The sequence below is a fragment of the Oryctolagus cuniculus genome, chromosome 10 (genome assembly GCF_964237555.1).
Source record: "Oryctolagus cuniculus chromosome 10, mOryCun1.1, whole genome shotgun sequence".
Classification (NCBI taxonomy): Eukaryota; Metazoa; Chordata; class Mammalia; order Lagomorpha; family Leporidae; genus Oryctolagus; species Oryctolagus cuniculus.
The window spans coordinates 93,856,211-93,880,601 of record NC_091441.1 but is presented as its reverse complement, the minus strand read 5'-3'; the positions used below and the strand labels follow the sequence as shown (position 1 = coordinate 93,880,601).

Sequence of the window (24,391 nt, the reverse complement as noted above, 5' to 3'; positions counted from 1 at the left end):
AAAAAAATCTTGGGGAAAAAAAACCCAAAAATTCTATCTGGGTAAAGCTTGAGTTAGATTTTTAAAATTAGTTTCAAATCACCCAACACATAGTTGAACTTCCTTTTGGATGGCCATGTTAAAAAATATTGGTGCAGGGCCAACGCTGTGGCATAGCAAGTAAAGCTGCAACCTGCAGTGCCAGCATCCCATATGGGCGCCGGTTCGAGTCCTGACTGCTCCTCTTCTGATCCGGCTCTCTGCTATGGCCTGAGAAAGCAGTAGAAGATGGGGCAAGTCCTTAGGCTCCTGCACCCACATGGGAGACCTGGAAGAAGCTCCTGGATCCTGGCTTCAGATCGGTGCAGCTTCGGCCATTGCGGCCATCTGGGGAGTGAACCAGCAGATGGAAGACCTCTCTCTCTCTCTCCCCCTCTCTCTCCCTCTCTCTCTCTCTGCCTCTCCTTCTCTCTCTGTATAACTGTGACTTACAAGTGAAATAAATAAATCTTAAAAAAAAAATTAGAGTAGGGGCCCGCATTGTGGCGCAGTGGGTTAAAGCCCCGCCCTGCAGTACCAGCATCCCATATGGGCACAGGTTCAAGTCCTGGCTGCTCCACTTCTGATCCAGTTCTCTGCTGTGGCCTGGGAAAGCAGTGGAACATGGCCCAAGTGCTTGGATCCCCGCACAAGCATGGGAAACCTGGAAGAAGCTCCTGGTTCCTGACTTCAGATCAGCTCAGCTCTGGCCATTGCAGCATTTGGGGAGTAAACCAGTGGACGGAAGACCTCCCTCTCTCTCTCTGGCTGTATGTCTCTTGGTATCTCTGTCTTTCAAATAAAGAAAATAAATCTTAAAAAAAAAATATTGGAGCCGGCACCATGGCTCATTAGGCTAATCGTCCACCTGCGGCACCGGTACCCCGGGTTCTAGTCCTGGTTGCTCCTCTTCCAGTCTAGCTCATTGCACTCCAGGAGTGCAGTGGAGGATGGCCCAAGTGCTTGGGCCCTACACCCGCATGGGAGACCAGGAGAAGTACCTGGCTCCTGATCAGCACAGTGTTGGCCATAGCGGCCATTAGGGGAGTGAACCAATGGAAGGAAGACCTTTCTCTCTTTCTTTCTACCTGTAAAATTAAAAAATATATATATTGGTGCAGAGCTGGCACTGTGGTGTGATGGGTAACCAACCACTTGCAAAGCCAGCATCAAATATCAGAGCATCAGAGCATCAGCACATGTCCCTGCTCTTCCACTTCCAACCCAGGTCATTGCTACTGCACCTGGGAAGGCAGCAGAAAATGGCTCAAGTGCTTGGGCCCCTGCCATCCCCATGGGAGACCCAAATCTAATTCCAGGTCTGGACTAGCCCTGGCCATTGCTGCCATTTGGGGAATAAGCAGTGAATAGAAGATCTCTCCCTTTCTCTCCCTTCCTCTCTGAAATTCAGCCTTTCAAATGGATAAAAAAAAATCTTAAAAAAAATTAGTGCAACAACTATGCCTAAGAATCATGATATCTTTTATATTCTTATGAGCACAGTGTAGACAATGCCTGATACCTAAGGCAACCATAACAGAGTGTTTAATGCAGAGGGGAGTTAGCTTGAACACTTAGCCTGTGATTTAAGATGCCCAGAGGAAGAAACTTTTCTCCCCAATGATAATAAATTATGCATTAATACTTTCAAGGGGGAAAAATGGTACCATTACTGCTTTGCAATTATTTAAAAATACTTTAAATGAAGTATATTATTACAACAGTGGGGGCAGAAATAGAAAAATGAGTCTATTAATTGCCTGTGTGTTTCTTTGTGATTCCAGTTACAGTCCTATTTTACTTAGCTCATGACAATGGTGAATGGATGGCCATGTGACCTATAAAAGGAGGAAATATCCACAGTGTGTGATAAGTCTCACAAGAGCTTTATAAGACTTCAGCAACGCTGCCCTGGATGCCTTTTGCCCACGCTACCACGGGTCATCCAGCCTCTGGGCCCTCTCCATCCCTTCATTTCTATACTACATGGCCATGGAGTGACATTACCTAAGCTCCACACTGACCACATCACCTTACTATTTGGACACCTCCCACCAAGAATCCCTCTACCAAGACCATGTAGCATTTCTTTCCTCTCAGTACCCTGCTCAGGGTTTCCTTCAAGTGCCCTTCCCAGGCTACCTTTCTAGAAGTCAACACTCAAATCCTACACCTCATTTTAACCTAGGCCAGGGCAAACTGTGTGGCATACAACTGGCAATTAAAAAGCCTGATGAAGGAATGATAATTTAAATTAGGGATCATCTTGGCTTTGAAGTAAGGGTAATAAAATTAAGCATGCGTGTTAACATCCAGAAGGTGTCAAAGTCATTGGGAAAGTCAGTCAATTTGCTCTAAGCACTTATACTATTGACTGGGCATCGATGACAAAAAAAATCAGCAAGCACCATAATGTTTTTAAGTGTTATTGATGATTCAATACTACAAAATATTTCTCCGTCAATCACAAAACTAATTTAACTGTCAGCTACACAGGGCCAAATGTCAAAAACATGTGTTAAAAGGCCCTAATATGCCATGATCTACTTGATTAACAACTAACTTGCAGAAATTCCAACAATGTGTTCTTGTTTTAGTCTTATTTGCATTGGCAAGCGTTCCTTATGCACTCATCTGGCTCTGTACAGGTCTAATCTATTTGTGCTTTATCACCAGGCGGGAACTAGATTGCAGTGGCTTCCAGCCCTGCTATCTGGCTTTTGCAACTGCTTATCTACTATGTGGCTACAGCAAAGCTTGGCGAGACCGGCTTTGTAAATACAGTGGGTTCCGTCTCTTGGGCTTCTGTGTGTCAATCCTAGAACTAAGTCCTACTCCATCTTAACTCACTGAGCGGCATCTGTATGTGTGTGTGTGCACTCTTAGTAGTTGAATAAATTCCTGGAAATCAAAAGGAATAACAAACTCCCTGGGAAACCATAATCCAAGGGAAATGGTGAAGAGTGCCTGATGGATTCTAGTCATTGACCAAAAAGACAGCAAATACTTAAATGTACTTATGAATCCATGAGTTTCTATTAATCATTTTATTTTTTCACATCATGCCTTGATCCAGAGGATCTATTCAATTAAATGTGGATAAAATGGAATTTGTGTGAGAGAAGCCATTTAAAGTACATCATGATACTCTCAAGAGCACAAAAATCTGAAGGTTTGAGTTACAGTCCTATTCCATCCTTCATGAGCCCACTGGCCTTGAAATCATCCAAGAGAGGCAACAAAGTCTCAACCAGAGCCAACTTAGAGTGGAAGTTGCTTGCTGGCATACCGGGCTGAAAAGTTAGCATATGTCATGATTGGTTAATGATGTTTGTCTCCACCCAGCAATGGGGAATGTTGATGCATATATCTATAATTTTCATTCCTGAGCAACTCATTTCACCTCCTTGAGTCCATTTCCTATCTTTAAAATGGAAGAGCATGGAAAAATGGTCTTCTAATCACATGCATTGGAATCTCTGGGCATGCTTAAAAATTGCAGGTTCCTGGGCTCCACAGCAGAGCAACTGAATTGGCATCAGTAAGAAATAAGACCAGTGCTGGTACTGTGGCATAGCGGGTAAAGCTGCTACCTGCAGTGCTGACATCCCATATGGGCACTGGTTCAAGTCCCAACTATTCCACTTCCAATCCAGCTCTCTGCCATGGCCTGGGAAAGCAGTAGAGGATGGCCCAAGTCCTTGGGCCCCTGCACCCACATGGGAGACCCAGAAGAAGCTCTTGGCTCCTGACTTTGGATCGGCACAGCTCTGGCCATTGCAGCCATTTGGGGAGTGAACCAGCGGATGACCTCCCTCTCCCTACCTCTCTGTAACTCTACCTTTCAAGTAAATGAAAGGAAGGGAGGAAGGAAAAAAAGGAGGGATGGAGGGAGGGAGGGAAGGAAGGAAGAAAGGGAGGAAGGCTGGCCGGCCAGGAAACTATTTCGGATGAGTGGCTAAACTGCTGCTGGGGATGCCGACATCCCACACTGGAGGGCCTGGATTTGAGTCTCAGTTCTTCTCCCAATTCAAGCTTCCTGCTAACAAGTACTCTTGGAGGCAGTAGGTGATAGCACAAGTAGTGAGGTCCCTGCTACCCACATGGGAGACATAGTCTAAGTTCTGTGCTCCTGGCTTTGGTGTGGCCGTGTGGCCCAGCCCCCATTGTTGCAGCCATCTGGGCAACAAACCAATGGATGGGATAAATTTTTCTTTTTCTTTCTCCTCTCTCCTCATGCCCTGCCTTTCAAGTACATAAATTTTTAAAAAAAAATTATTTAGGTGACAAGACCATTTGGACACAAATAAAGGTTTAAAGCTCAACAGAATAAAAACTTAAAATAAGTCTACTTTTCATTATATGATAAATAAACTTGACAGTTTTATCCATGTCTTTATCTTACTCTACAGTTTTATTCATGTCTTTCATATAGACTAGCATTCTGATTTGGGCACAATTTGAAAACTTCCCCCAAATAAATTGCTCTCTATTCATTTTTATTCTTAATCAGTGTGAAAGACTAAACACCGGATACAAATATAGTTTAGAAACAAATACCCATAGGCCCACACTGGCCCACAGGCCTATTCTATTTGTCTTGAGCATCATAATTTTGAAAAAACGGAGCTCAAATCTTTTGAGAAAGGTCAGCCACTCTCTAGTTTGCCACTATCACCAGCAACTCTCTTGCCTTCCACCAAATCCATGTTTCTTATTTTTGTGCCCTGCCTGGCCCTTCTAGTTATCTAAAATCTCAACTCCTTATCTATGGCCCAATTCAGGTGTTATTGGCCTGAGATCACAGAGCAGCAAGCTGAGTAATTCATGTCCAGGTAGTTTCAGAAGAGAATAGAACTGAGGGCTCAGCTAATTCAAATGTGCATGTTGAAGATGAGGTACTGAGAGGCCCCAAGGAAGAGCCTTGCCCCTGATGGTGCAACTATCAAGTAGTGAAGACAGTATGAGGATGCCAGAGTCCCACAGACCCCAGCTTTCCCCCCAGGAAACCCTTCTAGCCTCAAAGAAAATGCTTAAAAAGGAGGAGTAGTTACAGATTTGGGAATAGCTTTGGGATTTGAACCAGAATAAATCAAATCTTAATAGAACTTGGAAGGGAAAAAAAGATAAAATCCTGCCAAGAATCCATGACATGGAAAATTATATGGTATATGTTTACTTTCATGAATTTTAATAAAGAAATTGAGAGGTGAAAATGGGCTGACATCAAATCACCCAAAAATGCAAAAGGGACACATAATCCTTATAGTTTTTGAATCAACATTCTCCCCTCATTCAAGTTTTACAAACAAATGTACTATAGAATACTTTGGAAATACATCCTTGAAAGTTGAAATCAGAATATCTTTCCCTGAAAAGTCATCTTATTAAATAGTTTGTTATGTCTTCAAATAAAATCTTATTCTTATCATTTTATCATTCTTAATAGAAGTATAAAGACTATCTAGCCTAAGAATTGCATCTCTTTTCTTCACTTCAAAATTTCTACCACAAGAGCAGTGATTATCAGACTAGAGTGTACGTCACCATGAACTGGGTATATTTTACAGTGCAGATTCCCAGGCCCTAACCAGGTTCTGAATGGGTAGATACAGACGGGGCCCAACAATTTAGATTTCCAAACAGCACCTTCTGGGGATTCTGAAGTAGCAGCACAGAAGTCTTCTTGAAGAAGCACTGGCTTAGGGAACCCATGGACCCTTTAATCTGATTCCCCAATTCAACCAATGGGAAATCTGAGGCCCTGAGAGGGAGAGCTCCATGCTAAGGTCACTCAGTTCATTAGCAGCAGGGGCGAGACTGGCACCATGGTCTCATCCCCCTTGATCTCAGTAGCAGCAGGCAATCTGAAAGGAGAACTCACATTGCTGCCTGTATTCCAGCTATCAAGTGCTGCAGAATCCAAAATGAAGAGAAATACAGAGAAAGAGAGCATAATAGGGTCTACTGGTATATTTCCTTAACAAAAGTTAAGGAGCAGGCATTCAGCCTACCGCTTAAGAAGCTTGTTAGGGTGTCAGCCGCTGTTCTACCTTAGAATGTTTGGGTCTGACACCTGTCTCTGGCTCCTGGTTCCAGCTTCCTGCTAATGCACACCTTAGAAGCAGTAGTGATGGCTCAAAGAGTTGGAGCCCTGCCACTCAAGGACCCTGAATTGAGTTCTTAGCTCCCAGCTTTGGTTCCTCCACCCTCCCAGCCACTGCAGGCATTTGGGAGTAAACCAGCAAATGAGAGCTCTTGTCTTTCTGCTTCTCAAATACTAACTAAAACTAAAGAAAAGCTAACTTTCTTTGTAACATGCTGATTTTTAAAAATAACGCCAATATCACGGGCCTGAAAGCCATAATGACACATGACCTGTCCTCTCAAAACATAAGTTGTCCCTGCTCAGAATTGCTAAAGAACTTGACCTGTGCTGCTAGCACTGCTCTGGGCACTGTCCTTGAACACTCAGAAGTGTCAGAGACAATGATACGAGACATACAAATTCAACTCCAGGGCATGATACCTGTAATAGGTGCCCAGAGAATGAATGAATTTATTTAATCAGAAAGTGATTGGACTGGAAATCATTATAAAAGTCAGTAAATATCAAAATGATCTACTTGTATAATGGGTACCATTAATCCATTCATTCTTTTATTTTCAGTAATTCTTTTAAATATAAGTCATATGGTAACTTCCAGGATGGCTTACCATCCTCTTCAGAATACAAGTCAGATTTTTTTTTTCTTTTAAATTTGACAGGTAGAGTTATAGACAGTGAGAGAAAGAGAGACAGAAAGAAAGGTCTTCCTTCCGTTGGTTCACTCCCCAAATGGCCGCCATGGCCGACGCTGTACCGATCCAAAGCCAGGAGCCAGGTGCTTCCTCCCGGTCTCCCATGAGGGTGCAGGAGTTCAAGCACTTGGGCCATCCTCCACTGCCTTCCTGGGCCACAGTAGAGAGCTAGACTGGAAGAGGAGCAACTGGGACTAGAACCTGGCACCCATATGGGATGCCGGCGCCACAGGTGGAGGATCAACCAAGTGAGCCACGGCGCTGGCCCCACAAGTCAAATTTTTAAAAATCTTTTCTCTTAGGAGCTCCAGTGCCCCTCCTCTTACCCACCCTCCTTATACCTGATCTCCCCTTGGCCTGGTTCAATCACCTCAAGGGCTCAGGGCCCAGACCTGGATCTAAATCGTCCTTTCAATATACCCACTCTGAGTGAGAACTCTACCTGATCACTCTCCCCTTTCTTTTTGTTTATAAAAATTAGTACCCTCTGAAAGTCTATGTATGTCATTTATTCTCTGCCCCCTCCTTAGAATCTAAATTTCAGGGGCCAGTACTGTGGCTTAGCAGGTAAAGCCACCATCTTCAGTGCCAGCATCCCACATGGGTGCCAGTTCGAGTTCTGGCTGCTCCACTTCTGATCCAGCTCTCTACTATGGCCTGGGACAGCAGTAGAAGATGGCCCAAGCCCTTGTGCACCTGCACCCATGTGAAAGACGCAGAAGAAGCTCCTGGCTCCTGGCTTCGGATCAACACAGCTCTGGCTGTTTGGCCATTTGCGGAGTGAACCAGCTGATGGAAGACCTCTCTCTCTGACCCTCCTTCTCTCTGTGTGTAATCTGACTTTCAAATAAATAAATAAATCTTTAAAAAATATGTAAAAAATAAGAATCTAAACTTCATAAAAGCCAGTATTTTAACCCATTCTCTTCTCTGATGCATCCCAGTGTCCATATTACACCTGTCACACACTGGAGGTTCACTTAATTAATACACACTGAGTGCCCCCAACATGCTGACCTGGGCAGCGTAAGCTAATACACACTTAGGATGTGTTGGTTGGGTCTTGAGTCTAGCAGAGATCCATTAGTCCCATAAAATCAGAAGAGTGAATATTTAAGACGGTGATAAGAGCTCTGGAAACTTCATGACATTCAGGAGAATATAGTGGGGCGTATCTAGGTTGTGTCCCTAAGGAAATGATTAATAACAACAATGACAGCTATAAACTATTTGCCCTATTCTAATCACATCCCATACCTTAATGCATCTTTCTTCAACACAATCCTCTGAAGTTTATTCTATTATTACGATCCCCTTTTACAAATGAAGAATCTGAGGAACTGCCAGGTTATGTAATTTGTGCAAAGTAGTAAGGGCCAGACCTAGGATCTGAACCCAGAGAGTCTGGCTCCAAGGTCCACATCATTGACTACCATGCTATACAAGGTCTCAGGAAGCTGGCCTCTCAGAAGAGTGGTTATGTCTGCAGACAGGTACTCATAGCCTGGGCTGGTTAATTGCATGTTCAAAGAGTTAGAGGCAGGAAGGATCATGGTGTATTTGAAAATCTAGAAGCGCAGCATAGCTAGTGCACAGAAAAGAAGCAAAGAGAGATGGAGGACGAGGCTGGAAACCAAGGGAGGGCTGGAAGGGGCAGGCAGGCAGAGAGGTGATGGTCAGGCACGAGCCCGAGCAGATGGAGGGAAGACTCCCAACAGCCAGGTGAAGGAATTCAGTTGTTATCCTCCAATCAAGAACAAGTTAGTGCCGGCGCCGCGGCTTACTACGCTAATCCTCCGCCTGTGGCGCCGGCACACTGGGTTCTAGTCCCGGTCGGGGTGCCGGATTCTTTCCCGGTTGCCCCTCTTCCAGGCCAGCTCTCTGCTGTGGCACAGGGAGTGCAGTGGAGGATGGCCCAAGTGCTTGGGCCCTGCACCCCATGGGAGACCAGGATAAGTACCTGGCTCCTGCCATCGGATCAGCGCGGTGTGCCGGCCGCAGCACGCTGGCCGCGGCGGCCATTGGAGGGTGAACCAACGGCAAAGGAAGACCTTTCTCTCTGTCTCTCTCTCTCACTGTCCACTCTGACTGTAAAAAAAAAAAAAAAAAAAAAAAAAGAACAAGTTAGGAAGTTAGTGAGGATTTCGAGGAAGGCCAAGGGGGATGTAATTTGCATTTCAGAAAAACACCCCTGACCAGATGGGCCAACTCTAGTGAAGGAACATGGGGCCCAGTTGGGACAGCAGGTAGGGTGAGCAAATGGTGAACAGCAGGCGTGTGTAAATGCATCTGAATCACCTCTTCCCAACGTGGTTTCCCTTCATGCCAATCCCCGTCCTGCTGTGAGCGAGCTCACCTTCTCCGACAGAGCCTCCTCTAGGGTCGCCAGCGCAGTATCCGTGTTACTGGAATCCGTCTGCAAGGACTTCACTCTGTCTTTTAGATTGGTCAGCTGCTTGTCTTTATCTCTAAGTTGTTCTTGTAAGTTTTCAATCTAAAAATAAAGATCAACACATTTAATGCAATTTGATTCCATATCCAGAGCCAAGAATCCTGAAGTGGACCTGTTACAACAAAAAATAGACTTGAGATTACAGACACTGTCAGTAGGAGTAGGTTGTACTTTGATTTACACTCCAAGGCCATTTTGATGAGCCTTCATTTTTCCACTTAATTCAGTTTTGCATTTAAATGATAATACCCATGAGATGAAGGATTATGTAAGCCTTCTGACATGTGATCACTATTATTTCCATCTATGTCCATCCCTTACCCCAGACTGTTATGTCTCTCAAGTCCATGGACCCTACTTTGGTAGAATGAACCAGAAAAATGTTTATGCAAGATTAACTCATTCATTGAACAGGCATTATTGGGTGGCCATTTTGCATCACATACAGTATCAGTTTATGGCAGAACCCATGTACTCATTCACTCACTCCTTGATTCAATATTCAACTTTGTGATATGTCAAATGTTGTCAAGTGGCTGTTTCAAAGCAACCACATGAAAAGGCAAGGAGGTTATCACCAGCAGACTGTTAATGGGAAGAGCTTGTGATAGAAGTCAAACGTAACAAGTACTAAACACTCCATTTGGCAACAAGTCATGTGCTGGCACCCAACCAGCCACTTTTATCTCCTATCTGCAGCCTGAAATAAACACACCAAACAGTCGATTATAACGCCTGCCCGGCAGCAGCAGCAGCAAGGACCTTCTCTTGGGCATTGCATACATTATCATTCATGTTTTTATTCTCTGCTTTCAAACCCTGTATTTCTTATCTAAGGATTAAAAAGAGCCCCACTGTACAAACAATTTATTCATATTAAGGGTTTTAAAATGACAAGGAAAAAAAAGCAGTACAACTCTCAGATAAGTCCATTCAAAATATTTGTATTCTGCACCCAGCTTTCTCAGGGAATCATTCCAAATGCATGTTACACAATGTATGACTCAAATTCTACAATCACTTGATTCTTCCAGCGCAAATCAAGAATTACAATACAAACAGTGCTGGTAGTTGCAGTGGGAGAAGGAGGAGATACTGAGTGACAACGGAGGTGGCAGCAGTAATAGCATCAAAAGAGCTCTGAAGGCAAAGACAATGATTCTGCTGGTCCTTCCCTGGCAGGAATGGGCTAGGTGAATTTTTCCAGTGGTTACATTGAAGGCTAACAATGATGTCTCCCTCCCTCCCTATTTCCTTGCCTCCCTCCATCCCTCCATTCCTCCAGCATCCCTCCCCTTCCATCTATCCACTTTTCCTTCTTCTTTTTTTTCTTTTGTCTGCCTTGACACAGACATCCCGGAAACTCAGCAGCTAGGTCAAATAATTAACCTTCTCCTTCATTAAAATGCAATGTGTTCCCATCAGCTGCCACCATGAGAATTCACTGGTCCTCCATAGAAAACACGGGAACTCAAAAAGCACAATGTCTTCCAACAAAACAAAAGCTTCCTCCACTCCAGACAAGAGTTCACGTGGCTACACAGCATCCTAAGCAAATATATGTTTGAGCAACAATGCGGATGCCTATGAGTCACAATGATAGCTACACCAAAGGAGCCACCGACTGAGAGGACTGACCGATTCCTGGACAGAGTGCATATTATTGAGTTTACCCGCACCCAGGGCTATACTGTGCAAATGCACAGTGGTTCCAAGCAAACTGATGAGGTTTACTGTGCCTATGCTAGCAGACCGTCCTGTGTGGGGGACAGGATTTATTTTTCTGAGGGCATTGGCCCTATTGCAGTGGTAGACAACCACTTCACAGGACTCTGGGCACCTGAGATACAGGCCAAAGGAAACTGGCTGTGAGTTTAAGGGAGGCTCACTTGGGCTTCCCCAAATAACCACAAAGACTAAGGAAACTGAGAATAGGCATTCCTCCTAGCATGCAAGTAGGGGCTAAGAGCTATAGGAACACGGGATGATGAGACCTGGGTTCATGTGGGTGACAAATCTATTTGCCTCAATGACACTGCAGGCAAAACTGACAGGTATCCAGAACTGAAGGTACACTGACAGAGGCACGGTTGTACCACTTGAAGAAATGTGGCACAAAGATTGCCAGGAATGACTCTTACGAGAGAGAAACAAGGTACACAACAGCGTGGAGAACAAACTTTGTTGGGTACATTCAGAAAACAAATCTATAAATAGATACATATATCCAGTAGAAATTTTAATGTTTGGAGGAAAGAATCTAGACAGGAGGAGGTGGAGGAAGCTTCTGGTTTTCATTTCTGCACATTTCTGTAGTTTTCTGCTTGAATTTTCTAACCACATGGGCTTCATTAATTTTTAATGTCAACCAGAGTTATCTGGCTAGTAAGATTATGGGCTTTTGGCTCATATTCATAGACAAAAATAATAAACATTACGTACTCTAGTAAATACACATAATACACAAATGCCAAGGGCTATGGTTTAGATGTGGTTTGTCTCCCAATGGTTCATTGGCAGTTTGGTCATCATTGTGGTGATGGTGAGAGAAGGTGGAACCTTCAAGAAGTGGGGCCTACCGGGAGGTAATCAGGTCATGGGGGCACCATGCTCATGAATGCATTAATGCTCTATCAAGTCTCAGGAGACAGGATTCGTCCCTGGAAGGGCAGTTTGTTACCAAAAAGCAAGCCTGGCCTCTCATCAGTTTCTGCTTCCTCTCTTGCCATAAGCCTCTCGTGCTCACAAATGTTTCCACTGGCTTTCTACCATAGAGTAACACTGCCAGAAAGCCCTCACCATACCCTGATGCTGGTGCTACACTCGGACTTCCAGAGCTAAACAAACCTCTTCAAAAACACCCAGCCTTGGATATTTTGTTGTAGCAACACAATATAGACTAAGACGTCAAAGTGCCAACAGTTACAAACTGTTGGTACCTTTGAACCATGGGCTATCATGCAAGTAATTTAAAATTATGTTAACATATAACTGGTAACTAAATGGAAACAGAATCCTCAGAGAAAAAGAAGCAGAATGTAAAGTAATTTGACAACTATTTTGTTAAAAGGAAAGATTCTTGCACAGAGCAAGAAACAGTCTATAAAAGGTACCCATTTACACATTTTATTTGGCAAGCAGGTGACTAATGATTTTACTTTTCTTCTCCAAGCTTTTTTGCCTTGGCCAACATGCTTTCCTTCAATACAATACATAGAAAATAAATATTTTGAAATCAACTACAAAATATCAGACAAGTTCTTTCAATGAGTTTTAAAAAGCAAATTTTTACCTTTTCAAAGGATTCATTGCAAGAGAAAATGTTCTTTTATTACTTCTATAAGTAATGATTTAAATTCTCAAAATTTAAATTTCAGTAGACTAGTGAAATGTAAAATTTTTATCTTTCAAAAAATTATTGTACAGCTTTCTCCTGTTCACAATTGTTATGACACTTTCAAGAAAAATGTTTGGAATCTTTTTCTTCAAAGGGTGAGGTTGCACAAGGTTCAAATAGCAGGAAATGGAAAATAAGCAAATCAAAAAGCAGGGAGCAGGAGGTTTAAGGGTAGAAACTGAAGGTTTCTTGAGAAATTTCATATGTTGCAGAAATGCAATCTTCCTTAGCAACACAGACAACTGACTGGTCACTGTGACTCTTCTTAGGCAAGAGATGGGCCTGCACAAAAGAGGCTAATGAAGACAAGAGCTTTGTCACACTCCCTGTTACCTCCATGGTCGTGACACCCACCTGTGTTGGCAATACCACTCATTAACTTACTGAAGGAATGAAAGAAGGAAGGAACCCCGAAAAAATGTCTGCAAGGAAGGGATTAGGAAAAAATGATGGCTAAGTCCCTTCCGCTAGGATTCTAGAAAGAAACGGAAAGTACTACCTACAGTCTACACACTGCCTCAGAGTACCTGAAATATGCTTAAGCATCTCCATATTTCCAAACACCATCCAAAGGTCTCTCTGATTTCTATATAAAATCCTGAAATTCAGTTATTAGTAGTTTCTTTTTTATGTAAGAACCTTTTTTTTTTTTTTAAGTTTGTGTTACTCATACATAAGGTATCAAAGTTATCAGCTAAAGTGTGAGAAACAGCTCAGTCTCATTTCAGCAGGAAGGCTGAGAACGCACAAAACCATCAGAAAGACTGGAAAACCAGGCTCAGGGAAAAAAAGTCTGGAATGATGCCCGAAGAGCTGATGCAATGGGTTAAGTGCAGACACTGCTGACCAGCTGCTGAATACCAGACACTGAGGCTCACTGAGCAGGCCTGGTTGCAACTGACCACTGGACACTGCCCGGGGCCCTGCAGTCATGATGTCCCATGGCCTCCGCCTTGCAATCACTGCACCAGAGTCTCTCACATTCCCCCATCCCAGCTCTGGATAGGCACATCCAATGAAACAGTCAAGGTAAGGCACACACACTAAGTGCAAGGGAAGAAAACAATTGTTGGCATTTTTACTTTCCATAGTGAGATATCCTTCCGAAAACCATAAGAAACATTAAAGTCTGGACGGCCAAACAAGAACAGCAACAAATGACCCATATCCACAATAACAAGAGAGAGGGCTTGTGTTTGCTCACAAAGCAGCAAACTGTATGATCCTGGAGCAATTACTCCAAATTTCCTTTCCCAAGCTCTTGGCTACGATTTGATTCAGGCACTTTTGATACAGGCCAGGAAAGTCTTTGTTACCACATAATAAGACAACTGCAGAAACCATGAGTGCCTGTACATCACCCAATTATACAGCACAACAGACTGACTTAGGTTGCTACTGAATTCCAACGTCACGTGTGGCCACACCTTCACAATGGTCATGCACATGGTAGGATGGCATACAGGGGGTCTTCAAAAAGTGTGTGAAATAATGGAATTAAAAGTTAGGGTTATTTGGGTATAAACATTTTTAATTTTTTTGTGTGCATTTAAAAAAAAAAAAAAAAACATGTTTTCTTCCAAAAGTTTTTGGAAGGGCAAGCATTTGCCTAAGCTGTTAAGACCTTGTTTGGGACACCTACATCCCATATCAGAGTACCTGAGTTCCAGTCTCAATTCCAGTTTTCTGCTGATGCACAAACTGAGAGTTAGCTAGTGACAGTTCAAGCAGACAGGGCCCTGTCACCCATCTAGGAGACCTGGACTGAGTTTCTAGCTCTGTCTTCAGCCTGGCCCAGTCTCACTGTTGGGGACATCTAGGGAGTTAATCGTCAGATGGAAATGCGATCTCCCTCTCCCTCTCCCTCTCCCTCTCCCCCATGCTTTTTTCAAATAAGTAAATATATAATTCTTTTTCAGCTCATGGAAAATGCATATATGAATAAACTATGTGTGGACTGCAAAAATTTTGTTGCACCAAAAAATAAATGTATCTTTTAATTCTATTTTCCACAAACTTTTTGAAGAATGCTCATCTTGTTCCACGACAGATTAGAAATTTTGTTAAGATTTATTTATTTATTTGAAAGTCAGAGTTACACAGAGAAGGGGGAGGGAGGGAGAGAGAGGAGTGGGGGTCTTCCATCCACTGGTTCACTTCCCAGTTGGCCGCAACGGCCGGAGCTGTATTGATCCGAAGCCAGGAGCCAGGAGCTTCTTCTGGGTCTCCCACGCTGGTGCAGGGGCTCAAGGACTTGGGCCATCTTCTACTGCTTTCCCAGGCCACAGCAGAGAGCCAGATCGGAAGTGGAGCAGCCAGGTCTTGAACCAGCACCCAAGTGGGATGCCAGTGCTTCAGTCCAGGGTATTAACCCACTGGGCCACAGCGCCGGCCCCCAAATTAGAAATTTTTTAGAAAAAGGAAAAGGTTGCTTCGGAAGCATGAATTCAGTTTGCTAATCTCTCACAATCCTTCAGAATAGCTTTTGCGGAATGCCAGAGATGGCACTGAGTGGAAAAGGCAGAAGGTGACTCTTAATATAGGGTCTACTAAACCAAGGATTTAAATACAAAGATAAATAAATCTTGTATTAATTTTATTTTTTAAAAAAGATTTATTTATTTATTTGAAAGGCAGAGTTAAAGAGAGGCAGAGACAGAGAAGGAGAGAAAGGTCTTCCACTCACTGGTTCACTCCCCAAATGGATGATCTAAAGCCAGGAACCAGGAGCTTCTTCCAGGTCTCACACTCGGGTTCAGGGGCCCAGTGCTTGGGCTATCTTCTACTGCTTTCCCAGGCCATAGCAGATCAAATAGCATATCCATAGCTGGATCAAAAGTGGTACAGCTGGGACTCAAACAGGTACCCCTATGGAATGCTGGCACTGCAGGCGGCAGCTTTGCCCACTATGCCACGGCACTGGTCCCAACTTGTATTAATTTTCTATTGTTGCATCACAAATTACCACCAACTTAGCAGCTCTAAATGGCATAAATTAATTCTCTCACAGTATACAGGTCAGAAGTATGGGTATGGCATAAGCACAGTTTATAGATCAAAAGTTTGGGTGTTTTTTTTTGTTTTTGTTTTTGTTTTTTTTTTTTTTTTTTGCTTAGAATCTCACAAAACTTCTATCAAGGTGTCCAGTGGGTTAGTTCTCATCTGGAATGTGGGATCCTCTTGCAAGCTCATTCAGGCTGTTGGCATCATTTGGCTCATAATTTGTTAGCCAGGAGTTGCTCTCCGCTTCTGCAGGTAACTCGTCTGTCCTTGCCATATGGCTCCCTCCATCATCAAAGCCAGCAACAAGCACTGCCTGTCTTGTACAGCAAACTTCCCTCCTGCTTGGAATAGCTCCGATGTCCCAGTCTCTGGGATCTAGACCCAGATTTATCACCATACTTATCTGAGAAGGTCAAGCCCTCCCTGCTGCCACCCAGCAATCTTCCTTTGGATTGGCTCAATGTCAACTGAGTGGTAGCTTTTATTACATGTACAAATTGTTTTTGCATAAAACGTAACCAAAACAAAAACAAAATCCCAGTGGGCACAGCCATGGGGGCCATCACAGAATTCTGCTTTCTGTTACCTGCATTGTTTCATCTAGAATAAAAGTATGTTGATCTCTGACATCCTTTAAGCCAGGCTTGGCGAACCTTGTTTCTGCCAAGGGCCACGTGGATATTTACAACATCATTCTCGAGCCATATGACATTATCCACTTAAAAGCCTGCTATAGATGTATTGAATTGGGATCCCACCTGTAGTTGCCTTGGCAGAGCCAGAACAAATGATTTCGTGGGCCTTACACGGCCCACAGGCCAGATGTTCTCCACCCCTGTAGGGGATCCTGTGGGAAGAATTTATCCAAAATTGAGGAATTCTAATGCATTAAGTGACATTTTAACAAAACACTTCCAATATAGCCATTTTTGCCTTGTCAAAAATTAAAAAACAGATACAAACTTTCAGCTTATAAAAAAGTTAATGTAGCAGACATTCTCATTTCATTTCCTGAATCTAGCTCCAATCCCTTTCCAGCAGTAGAATCTAGGGTGGAGGTACAGGGTACCTGCTTTTAATGATTGACTATTTGACAGAGCTCCATCGACTTCTTCAGTCCAAAAGCTATCTCAAAACTTGCAGTTGGGAGTCGCCATTTAGTCCAGTGGTTAAGTCACCCATGTCCTACTTAGTCCAGTGGTTAAGTCACCCATGTCCTACTTAGTCCAGTGGTTAAGTCACCCACGTCCCACAAAAGAAGGCCTGTGCTGGGGCTGGCGCAGAAGGTAAGCCATCATCTGCAGTGCTGGCATCCCATATGGACGCCAGTTCCAGTCTCAGCTGCTCCACTCCTGATCCAGTTCCCTGTTGGTTCACCTGGCAGAGCAGCAAAGGATGTCTCAAATCCCTGGGCCCCTGCACCCACGTGGGAGATCCAGAGGAAGTTCCTGTTCCACAAACGGCAATGACTGTTGCAGCCATCTGGGGAGTGAACCAGTGGATAGAAGATTCTCTCTCTCTCTCTCTTTCTCCCCGTTCCCTCTCCCTCCTTGTTTCTCTGAAACTCTGCCTTTCAAATAAATAAATAAAATATCTTTTCAAAAAAAATAAAAAGTGATGATTGGGTAAAGAAATTATGGTATATATACACTATGGAATATTACTCAGCTGTAAAAAAAATGAAATCCAATCTTTTGCAACAAAATAGATGCAATTGGAAACCATTATACTTAGTGAAATAAGCCAGCCCCCAAAAGTTTTTTTTTATTCATACTATTTGTTGAACTTTTATTGTAGGATTAACTTTATGAATATTAAGTAAACTGAAAATAGATCTTTTTAAAAATTAAAAGTGGGAATAGGAGAGGGAGGAGGAAGAAGGGTTGCAGCATAGGTGGGAGGGAGGGTAGGGTGGAAACTATCACTATGTTCCTAAATCTGTATATATGAACTACATGAAACTTGTATAACTTAATAAAAGTTTTTTTAAAAAAAATCCTGTGTTTGATTTCTAGTTCAAGATCCTGATTCTAGCTTCCTACTAATGTAGACCCTGGGAGACAGTGGTGATGGCTCAAGTAATTAGATTCTTCCCTGTCATATGGGAGAACTGGATTGTATTCTGGGCTCTTGGGTTCAATCCTGGCCCAACTCCAGCCATTGCAGGCATATGGGGAGTGAACCAGTGGACAGGTACTCTGTGTATGTGTGTGTGTGTGTTCATTTATGTGCTTCTGTCTATACTTATACATAACTGTATCATATGTACAGATTCATGTGACCACTATCAAAGTCAAAATACAGATCAATTGTGCCCTTTATAATTGCATTCACCTCACCCCTGAATCAGTCCCTGTCCTTTAATCTCTGGTAAGCATTAACTTCTTTGGCATTTCTGCAATTTCGTTATTTCACAAACATTACATACATGTAGCCATACGGCATGTAGCCTGAGGTATTGGCATTTTTCACTCAACATAACACTTGGAAATCTATCCAATTATAAATAATCTGTTCCTTTTTATTGCTAAGTAATATTACATGGTACAGATTTGCAAGCTTGTTTAGCCATTTACCCCACTAAAGGAGACTTGGGTTGTTCCCAGTTGGAGCTATCAAAAATAACCTACTATGAATATTTTCTTCTGTGGGATAAATGCCACTAGGATGCAAATGCTAGATAGCATAGAAGTTGTAAGGGTTTTTTTTTTTTTGTAAGTTTTATTATACAAAGTACAACTGTACTGTTTTCTAGAATGACACTCCCACCACCAGTGTATGAAGGATCTGGTTTCCCAACATCCACACCAACTTTTGGTGGTGTCATTATTTTCTACTTGAGCAATCCTGATAGGCATGTAGTGCCATTTCACTTAAGTTTTAGTTTGCATTTCCCTAAAGGCTAACACTTTTGAACATCTTTTTGTGTGTTTATTTCTCATTTGTACATCTTCAGTGAAATGTCTGTTTACATTTGCCCATTTTCTAATTGCATTGCCTTTGGTTTCCTTTTTCTGTTAACACTTTACGAGTTCTATACACATTCTAGATCAATCCTTTGTCAGATATGTGGTTGGTAATTATCTCCTCCAAGTCTCTTGCTTGTCTTTTCATCCTCTTAACAGTATATTTCACAGGACAGAAGGTCCAAGTTATCAATCTTTCCTTGTATGGTTTATGCTTTTGATGTCAATTCCAGAAACATGTTGCCTAGCTCTAGATCCTGCCGATTTTCTCCTACAGTTTTTCTAAATAAATTTATAGTTCTACATTTTACATTTAAGTGCATGGTTCATTTTGGGTTAGTTTTTGCATAAGATGTGAAGGTTGGTCACTGTTAATTTTTATTGCCTCTAGATATCCAATTGGTCCTGTAACATCTATTTATAAGGTATCCTTCCTCAATTGAATTGTTTTTGCATCTTTGTAAAAAAAAATCAGTTCCACATATTTGTGTGGGTATATTTCTGGATTATCTATTCTACTCCATTGACCTATGTCTCTCTCTCCAACAACAGATTTTCTTGATTATGGTAGCTATACAACATAGTATTTTATACAACTTTAGTATACAATTGTTGTATATTATACATCTGTAGTAAGTAGAGCAATTAATATTAGTAGAGCGATTCCTTATAATTTATTCCTTTCTTTTTTTTTCAAGATTTTCAAAGCTATTTTAGGGCTTGCACATTTCAAAAATTTTTGTATAAGCTTGTCTATATAAAATCTTGGTAAGATTTTGGTAGGAATGTCATTAAACCTATATCTCAATTTGGGCAGAACTGACACCTTTACTATGTTGACTCTTCAAATCCACAAATATAGTACATACCTCATTTCTTTAAGCCTTCTTTAACTGTTCTCATTAAAATTTTATAAGTTTTAGTATACAGATTCTATATATATTATAAGTTCATATCTAAGCATTTAGTTATCTGAAATGACTGCAAATGGCATTATGCTTTTACTTTTAGTATCCATATAGCCATTGGTCATATATAGAGATGCAATTCATCTTTTTTGTATGTTGATCTATTATCCTGAGAACCTACTGAACTCATTAACAAGTTTTAGCAGCTTCTTTTTCTTATTAAAGATTGCTTAGAATTTTTCATGTAGATAATCATGTCATCTGCAAGAAAGGATGGTTTTCTCTCTTTTCCTTTTGTTATTGCAGTATCTATGGCTTTAGAGTTGCATAGCAGTACTGAGAATATAAATCTTTGCCAACATCCTGAATTTAGATGAAAAAACAGATGTTAGGTATAGGCTTTTTATAGATTTGCTTCATCAAATTGAGGGAGTTCTACTCTATTCCTAACTTAAGAGTATTTATCATGCATAGGCACTGAATTTTGTAAAAAAAAACTTTTTAACTAAAATGATTACATGTTTTTTCCCTTATTCTTAGCCTGTTCATAGGTGTGTTACAATGATTGAATTGTGAATGATACAGCAGTCTTGTAAACCTGAAATAAATCCCACTGGGTCATGATGTATTATTATTTATATACAATTTTTAATTTGACTTAAGAATATGCTGTTGAGGATTTTTGTATCTAAGTTCATGAGATGAGCAGGTGTTTGATGAAAAAGTGAAGATGCTGCTTGGGATGCCCACGTCTCATCACAGTGCCTGATTTCAAGCCCCAGCTCTGCTTCTGATTCCAGTTTCCTCATAACGTGCACCCTTGGAGATAGGTCCTTGCCACCAGAAAGGAGACTTTCCAGCTCCTAGCTTGCACCTGGCCTAGCCTTGCTGTTGTGGGCTATTGGGGAATGAACCAGTGGATGGAAGACCTTTCTCTGTTTACCTGTCTAGTCTCCCTGCCTTGCAAAGAAATGAAAATAGATAAACTTTAAAAAGAGAGCTTCACAATAGACAATGATTGTGATGTTTTGTGGAATGTTTGGGAGTTTCTTTTTTTCTGGTACTATTTCAGGTTTAGTATCAAGAAACCACTGGTCTCACAAATTAATAATAAAAGTGTCTTTCTATTTTCTAGATAAATTGAGTAAAATTAAATTAATTCTTTAGCAAATTGATAAAATTCTCCCATGAAGCCACCAAGACTTAGAGATTACAATGATTTCAGAAGTTTAAATTGCAAATTCAATTTGTTTATTAGCTACAAGGTTGGTCAGCTACCTTTTTCATCTTGATCAAGTTTTTGATAGCTTGTGTTTTTTATTTTATATTCATTTTTATTAATATAAAGAAAACAGATTTCACGTAGTTCATAGATACAATTCTAAGAACAGGATACTTCCCTGCCTCCCTCTCTCCTCCTTCCTTTTTTTTTCTTTTAATGCAGTAACATATGTTAAATTTACTTTATAATCATGGGTTTAACTCTCCACTAAACAAAGAGTTTGGGGCAGGCACTGTGGCATAGTGGGTAAAGCCGCTGCCTGCAGTACTGGCATCCCATATGGGTGCTGGTTTGAGTCCCGGATGCTCCACTCCCCATCCAGCTCTCTGCTATGGCCTGGGAAAGCAGTAGAAGATGACCCAAGTCTTTGGGCCCCTGTACCCACGTGGGAACCGGGAAGAAGCTCCTGGCTCCTGGCTCTGGCCGTTACAGTCAACTGGGGAGTAAACTAGCAGATGCAAGACCTCTCTCTCTCTGCCTCTCCTTCTCTCTCTCTGTAACTCTTTCAAATGAATAAATAAATCTTTAAAAAAAAAAAAAAGAAAGCAAGAAAGAGTTCAACAAGTAAAACATAAAAAGACCACTGTTCTACAGGAGAATAGAAAAGGGCTACAAACAATACTTGCTGAGGAATTGGTCCATTTCTACTAAGCTGTCAAAGTTATAAGCATAATGTTGTCTATAGTATTCCTCTAATGAGTTTTTTGAGAGGCAGTGAGAAAGAGAGAAAACCCATCTGCTGGTTCACTTCCCAAATGTCTGCAATGGCAGAGGCTGGGCCAGGATCAAGGAGCCGGAAACTCAATCCAGGTCTCCCATGTGGTGGCAGGAACCCAATTATTTGAACCACCACTGCTGCCTGACAGGGTGTGCATCAGCAAGTAAGATGGAGTCAGGAGCCAGGGCCAGGGATTGAACCCAAGTACTCTAAAATGAGACAGATATTTGAACCACCAGGCCAAATAATCACCCATAATGAGTTTGTAGTAATTATAACTGCAACAATACCTCCTATTTCATTTCTGATATCATTTACTTTTACCTTCATTGTTTTATCTTTGTCAGTGTTGCTGGAGCTTTTATCAATTTTATGGATTCTTTTCTAAGAAGGAGCTTTAAATTTTATTGATTTTTCTGTTTCTACCTGTTCAGTTTTACTGACTTCTGCTCTATTTATATTATTTCCATCCTTCTACTTGTTTTGGGCTTGTTTTATTCTTCCATATCTGGTTTACTGAAGATAAGTTTATACTGATATAAAAAAAATTGAAATCTATAGTGTTTTTCATAATATGCATTTTCCATGAATTTTTTTCTAAACCCCTTATAACAAGGCCCTCATTACCCCATCACAGCCAGCCAGACACTAAAAAGAATAGACAATTACAGACTAATATCCTTATTGAATATAGGTGCAAAATATCTTCAATAAAATAAAAGCAAACAGAACTCAAATGCCTCAGACACTAGGATCTAAGAGTACAGGGATGAAAGGTTGTACCAAATATGCAAATCAGAGAGCGTAATACATTATGTTAATATGATGAAAGATAAAAATAACCTTAATTGATGCAGTAAATGCATTTGAGAAAATTCAACATTCTGGGGCCAGCACCATGGCTCACTTGATTAATCCTCTGCTGCGGCGCCAGCAACCCATATGGGCGCCGGGTTCTAGTCTAGTCATATGGCATGGTCTTATATAGAGAAAACCTTAATGACTCCACAAAAAATCTGTTAGAACTAATAAATACAGTAATTATTGCAGGACAAAAATCAGTATGCAAAAACTAGTAGCTTTTCTATATACTAACAACAAACTAATTGAAAAACAAGCAAGAGAGCAATTTCATTTTCAATAGCTACAAAACAAATATACAGGAACAAACTTAACAAAGAGATGTAAGATTTACACAGTTAAAACTATAAAATATTTATGAAAGAAAATGAAGACACAAATCAATGAAAAGATAGCTCATGTCCATGGATGAAAAAATATTGTTAAAATATCTCTACTATCCATATTCTAAAGATTCAATACAATCCCTATAAAAATTCCAATGGCATTTTCCACAGAAATAGGGAAAAAACCCTAAAACTAATACGAAGCCACAAGAGATCTTGAGTAGTCAAAGCAATTGTGCAAAAAGTAAGGTTAGAACCATCATATTACCTGATTTCAAAATTTAAAATAATGTTATAGAAATCAAAACAGTATGACATTGGCAGATCAATCATTAAGAACAGAAGAGAAATTCCAGAAATAAATTAATGCATTTATAATCCATTGATTTTTGCAAAAATGCCAAGAATATACAATGAGTGCTGGGAAACCTGGGTATCTCCATGTGGAAGAATGAAATATCACAAATAAAAAATCAGCACAAAATGGACTGAAGACTTAAAGATCTGAAACTGTAATATCACAATAGGAAAACACAGGAAAAGTTTAACACTGATGTGAGCAGTGATTGCTTAAAAAAACCCCAAAAGCGTGGGAAGTAAAAATAGACAAACGGCATTGTATCAAACCAAAAAGCTTTTGCACAACAAAGGAAACAGACATTAAGAAAGACAACAGTGTTACAATTGTTGCTTCAACCCCCAAATACGATTTTAAAAACAAGATAAAATTTAAGAAATTCACAGGAGGAGAAATCAATTTTATGTGTAATTTCTATACTGTGTATTATGATCTAATTTATGTATAGTTTATGTGCCATTATATGTATCATTTTTTTTCATTCCATCTCTGTGAAATTCCAATTTTCTTCTACATCACTTCCTTTCTGCTTGGAGGACTTCCTTTATTTAGTCATTTTTTAAGTAGAACTTCCCTTCATTATTTATTTCATTTATTTGAAAGGCAAAGGGACACATAGATAGATATCTTCTATCTGCTGATTCACTCTGAACACTCACAGCAGCCAGGGCTGCCAGGTGGAAGCCAGGAGTCAGAAAATCTCCCACATGAGCAGCAGGGACCCAAGTACTTGATCTATTATCTAACTCCCCAGATGTACAAGAGCAGGAAGCTGGAATCGGGAATGGAGGTGGACATGATCCCAGGTACACCAATATGGGATGCAGGCAACCCACGTGTCCTCTTAACTACCACACAATATGCCTGCCATCCTAATTTTTTTTCCCGTCATTCTTGAAAAATAAACATACATACATATGCATATACTTACGTACTAGTGACAAATATTTGGAGTGTCCCCTTACTGGAAAAAAAACATTTTAAGATGTATTTATTTGAAAATCAGAGTTACAGAGAAAGAGTGGGAGACAGAGAAAGATCTTCCATCCAATGTTTCATCCCCTAGATGGATACAATAGCCAGCTCTGAGCCAGGCAGAAGCCAGGACCTTCATCCAGGTCTCTCTTAAGGCTGGCAGGGGCTCAAACACTTGGGCCAACATTCAGTGCTTGTTCCAGGCCATCAGCAGGGATCTGGATATGAAAGGAGCAGCCAGGACACAAACTGGTACCCATATGGGATGCCAAGGTCACATGTGGCAGCTTTTCCTGCTACACCACAATGCTGGCCCTTCATTTATT

General features: G+C 41.2%; 1 protein-coding gene across 26 annotated transcripts in view; it reads right to left on the bottom strand.

The window, feature by feature from the left end:
• The window catches only part of ERC2 (ELKS/RAB6-interacting/CAST family member 2), a 1,007,328-nt gene that overhangs the window by 518,047 nt on the left and 464,890 nt on the right, over positions 1 to 24,391 (bottom strand). For all 26 annotated transcript variants that reach the window (XM_051852289.2, XM_051852290.2, XM_051852291.2 and 23 more), the window contains one exon: positions 9,176 to 9,313. In XM_051852289.2, coding sequence (XP_051708249.1) covers positions 9,176 to 9,313 — 138 coding nt within the window. The remainder of the gene's footprint in view (positions 1 to 9,175; positions 9,314 to 24,391) is intronic.